The following is a 4,542-nucleotide window of genomic DNA, read 5'->3' as shown; positions in this document are numbered from 1 at the left end:
GATAGGCATTAGTTGACAAGTCCACGCTATACTAAAACAGTCTTCAGCCACTGAGAGAGTTTACTTTATAAGTTAGTGTGAAGGTGCTTTACTTAAAATGAAGTACTGGATTTTAGGGAGGTGAGGTCTACCCCATCAGAGCCCAAGTATATCACAGGGTGCACTCACACACACCAACACCTAACTGACTTTAGAGTCGCCAATTCACAAGCTCATCTTTGAGATGTGGGAAAACACCAAAGCATGTGAATCTTTGGCTATTCTGCATTAATCTTTTCCTTATCTTAAATGACTGTGGATAAGCAACAAAACGTCTTCTTTTTCTTGATGTTGTATTTACTTGTAAAGCTTAATGACCTTATAATGGTTGTGAATCTGACATTTTCTGATTCTGTGTGCTCTTCTCTGTATGTGGGGTAGTCCATTTATGTACCCCTTATCACTATTAACTGGCTAATGTAACTCAAAAAAGAAGATCTAACCAATATCTGTAGTAGTGGACTCCTTAAGTCAATGCTTCCTGGCTCAGTCCTTGTTTTACACTGTCTGGTTTGTAGGCATTACCAGTGAAGCTGGGTTTTCAATATCATTCTTCACTTTTTAACTATGCTGAGTCAGAAGGTGAAGCTCTTAATTTACAAGTTGATCAATGACCCTACCCTCACCTATGGTCATGATCTTTAGGTAATGACTGAAAGAATGAGGTTGTGGGTACAAGCAACCCAAATTAGATTTCTGTGCAGGGTGGCCGGGCTCTCCCTGTCTTAGAGATTGGGTGAGAAGCACAGACATTTGGGAGAGGCAGGGAGTAGAGCCAATTGAGGAGGTTTGGGCATCTGATATGAATACCTCCTGGACGCTATCCTGTGGAGGTTATATGGGGATGACCAGCTGAGAGGAGACCCTAGAGAAGACCCAAGGCTCACTGGGAGGATTATATCTCTCAGATGCCCTGGGATTGACTTTAGGATCCCACAGCATGAGCTGGCAAATATGGCTGGGGAAAGGGACGCACGGGCCTCACTGCTAGGGCTGCTGCCCCCGTGACTTGGTTTTGGAGCAGTGGAGGAAAATGAATAAATTAATTCTTCACTTTTTGATTGTTTTCTAAGAAGAAAACAATTATAACATATGTTTAGATCTTCAGGTGATCATCAATTTATTAATGTTGCATAATCACTGGAATTACTAAGGTTGAGCTTGGTTTGATATCAGTCTTGGTTGGAGCCCAAGTGGAATTGATCATAATATGAAAAATTCTGGCTAGTTAAATGGCTGAGCTATGAAAGAACAATTGTAACCCAGGCTGCCTAGTCTTGCTCAGAACTGTAGTGAAGACAACACCATTGCACTGTTATATGCTTGCTGGTATGAAACCGTTACTATGTTGACAATCGTGTCATAATCCGAGCTATCTGTGACCATTGACATTATAGTTTTTTATCTCTCTCTGAAGGAAATTGTCAAAGGCCAGGTAATGCATTAAAATAAATTTATTTTTGAATGATCACTTTCAAACTTTAATGACAAAAGATTCAGCAGATATCCATGATACGCCTGAAGGAGCCAATCCTAGGGTTCATGCTTCCCCAGTCACTGTATCTCCTGTACTCTCCAGGCCTCAAGAAGTACTGGCGTCCTCTGTAGTGGGGCTGCTCATACATGATCCAGTAGCCGTCCACATGGCAGGAGTGAATATCTGGATATCTAAAGCGGTCCTGGACAGACTCACAGTCATCCATGAACTCCATCATCTGACCACCAAAGTTCTCCCGCTCATAAACCTTCATGCGGTATGATCCTCTGTACTGTGAAGAAAAAAAAAAGAGGAATTACAGAGCTAAGTGAAAGGATCTTATTATACATTTCATCCATTTTTTACATTTACTTGGTAACTTGTTCCATTACCTTCTATTTTCTGTGATTTATTTTTGTGATGTTTATCATTCATCACCTTTTTTTGTGTCTATGTGTTCTTATTAAATAAATGGTTTAAAAATTAACAGCTGCCATCCAACCTATGCTTTATACCAAGTGAGACTTCACAAGTTAGTTCCACAGCTTTCCTGGCATTTGCTATTTTATTGCTACTTAATTCAATACCCTGTTAGCCTTATTAATTACTTCTGCCTAGACAATTGTTCCTGTATTTTGGTATATTACATAAATATACCAGTTTTATTTTTACTTTTCAGTTTGAAATCCATTACTTTAAACTTCATTTAGTACACCTTTGAAAAATCAAATTCTAACTAGACATTTCTGCAGGAGATATGCAGACTCTTAGTTGCTAATTCAACACAGTCTACTGTAATCTACCAGTTTAGCTAACTTGTTCTTTAGCATTATCACAGAAATTTTAGAATGAACTGTCCAATATGTTTCATTGTGAGAAGAAATTGGAGTCTATGGATGAAGAACATAGAAAATAAAACACTAAAAGATGTGGTATTCTGCACAGTGTCCAGTAATAATAAGATTTATAAAATGTACCTGAGGGATCGCACGGCAGGACCTGATACAATCATTAAATCCCATCCAGCGCTGGTAGTCTGGATACTCTCCCCTTTTCAGGAAGTACTGGTAGCCCATGTAGTTGGGGCGCTCGTACACCACCCAGCAGCCGCTTTCCACCCGGATGGAGTTACAGCGACTGAAGTAAGAGTGCAAATCAGTGCAGTCGCTGCTACATTCGTAGTAGCGGCCCTGGAAATTCCTGTCTTCATAAAAAATTATCTGGAATCAAAGAAAAAAAAAACAATATTGTGAGTACAGAGAAAGTTTACTTTTCATTATTGCAATTCACATAAGTTAAAATGTATGCCTCACCTTGCCCATTTTGTAGTTTCAATGCCAACACTGACACTGAACATCAACTGGTCCATCGAGCCTTTATAGTTTAAAGCTAAACAAAGTGTTTTGTTATTCTAATGTACAGACCTGATGAATCAGCTGTGTTTTGTTAAAAAATACCAGGTGGGAACTTCCATTTGTAAAGTCAGAGCAATAGGAGTCACCATTTAGGGCATCACGCTTTCTTTGTGCTACTAAAAATACATTGTTTTAAATGGAAAAATAATTTACCGTTGTTATAGTGAATAACTGTTCATGGGATGAGCAGTTATTCAGTTTCTTTGATCTTTTGGTGGAATAATACATATTAAGGGAACATTAGTCCTGGTATGTACCAGAAAGCAATGTGTCCCTTAAAAACACCCTGCTCCATGTGCACTGCTTTGTTTGGTTATTGTTCAAATTCTGCCAAAAACTATTCCTTCTTGCATAGTAAACCTCATCCTAATTTACTATTATCTCCAGGTTTCATGTAAGTACTGTACAGGTTACTTTAATGAGAGCTTTCTAAAGAAGAAGTCCATAATAAAAGGGACTGCACTCCCTTATCCAGGTGAGTCAGAGCTGGAAGGACGTAGAGTAACATTCAACTGGAAGAGGCCAGTGCAGTGGTAAGAAGAAGCGAGGTGAATTGTGGAGAAAGGACCATTTGTGTGCTTGTCTTACTTTGAGGAGGTGTGGTTAATAAAACTTTCCATTATTTGAACCTGGGACTTTTGGTGTAATTGTGTTTAGGGGTTTGGGGTTTGCTGATGTCCTGGGTTCTATCACAATAAATACCATCCAAACCTGGGAGAATTGATTGAATGGGTATATACTAGTCAGTCAGTCATTTTCCAACCCGCTAGGGTGCTGGGAGCATCCTGGTAGACATCAAGAGATGGTGACCTGGATGTGGGGGTGGGGGGGTGGCGGTTGTTTAAGGAGGGGCAGCTAGAGATCCCACCGATGCTAAGGCATTAAGAAGACAAAGTCAGGCTCAGTGTGACACTGTGGACACAGAGGAATGGCAACAGGGATGAGAGTAATGTAGGAGGACTGCTTTTGCCAGTATTTTGGGCATACAGAGCATGCCTAGAAATTGACAACCTTGAGAAAGACATTGCAGTGGACCAGAATATAAACACAATTCTGGTCCAGTCTTATCCATGGTTTATGAAGAGTATTTATTGTTATTTATTTGACTTTTTATCTACCTCGCAGAACATTGCATTTTATGAGATTTTTTATTGAAGAGAAAGTTGATTTGGATACCATTTTGTTAAATAAAATGGCAGAACACACTTTTGCACCAACCTCTGCTGTTATGTGTCCTCGTGGTCTGCCTTGGTACAAGACAATCGATGATCCAATTTCAAGGAAGAAATGCCAAGGTTGTGAGCATCACAAGAACGCAAACAGCAAATAAAAATAGACCAAAATAATGGCTGATGAACTTCTGTCAATATGAATTGATCATTTGCTCTCTTTACTGCGTAAACACTTACTTCACAGTCTGTCTATCTCCTTTATTTTCTCATTCTTCAGACAGCTCATCTTTCCATTTATTGGACTTTCACAAGCAGCATTCCTGCCTACCCCAGATTCCATAATCCTCTGGAAACTCAGTGGAGTTCTGTAACCACTTCCAGCCAAGGCCTTGAATCATCATGTCTGTAGACTAAATTTATTCCAGAGACACCAGGCTAG

The 4,542-nt window shown here is 39.7% G+C and overlaps 1 protein-coding gene across 1 annotated transcript; it reads right to left on the bottom strand.

Moving 5' to 3' along the window:
* Positions 1-1,535: 1,535 nt before the first annotated feature.
* LOC120530545 (gamma-crystallin M2-like) lies at positions 1,536-2,896 on the bottom strand. Its single transcript, XM_039754973.1, has 3 exons — positions 2,830-2,896; positions 2,494-2,736; positions 1,536-1,808 (listed from the first exon to the last, which is right to left on the bottom strand). The coding sequence occupies exons 1-3, from the start codon at positions 2,836-2,838 to the stop codon at positions 1,536-1,538; spliced, it is 525 nt and encodes a 174-aa protein (XP_039610907.1). The 5' UTR covers positions 2,839-2,896.
* Positions 2,897-4,542: the final 1,646 nt, after the last annotated feature.

Source organism: Polypterus senegalus, chromosome 6 (genome assembly GCF_016835505.1).
Source record: "Polypterus senegalus isolate Bchr_013 chromosome 6, ASM1683550v1, whole genome shotgun sequence".
In the NCBI taxonomy this organism is placed as follows: domain Eukaryota; kingdom Metazoa; phylum Chordata; class Cladistia; order Polypteriformes; family Polypteridae; genus Polypterus; species Polypterus senegalus.
This window is presented reverse-complemented; position numbering and strand designations above follow the sequence as displayed.

Coding starts and splice junctions, on each gene's coding strand:
- LOC120530545 (XM_039754973.1), bottom strand. Junction 1,809..2,493: donor CCTGCCGTGCGATCCCTCAG/GTACATTTTATA, acceptor TTTTCTTCACAG/TACAGAGGATCATACCGCAT.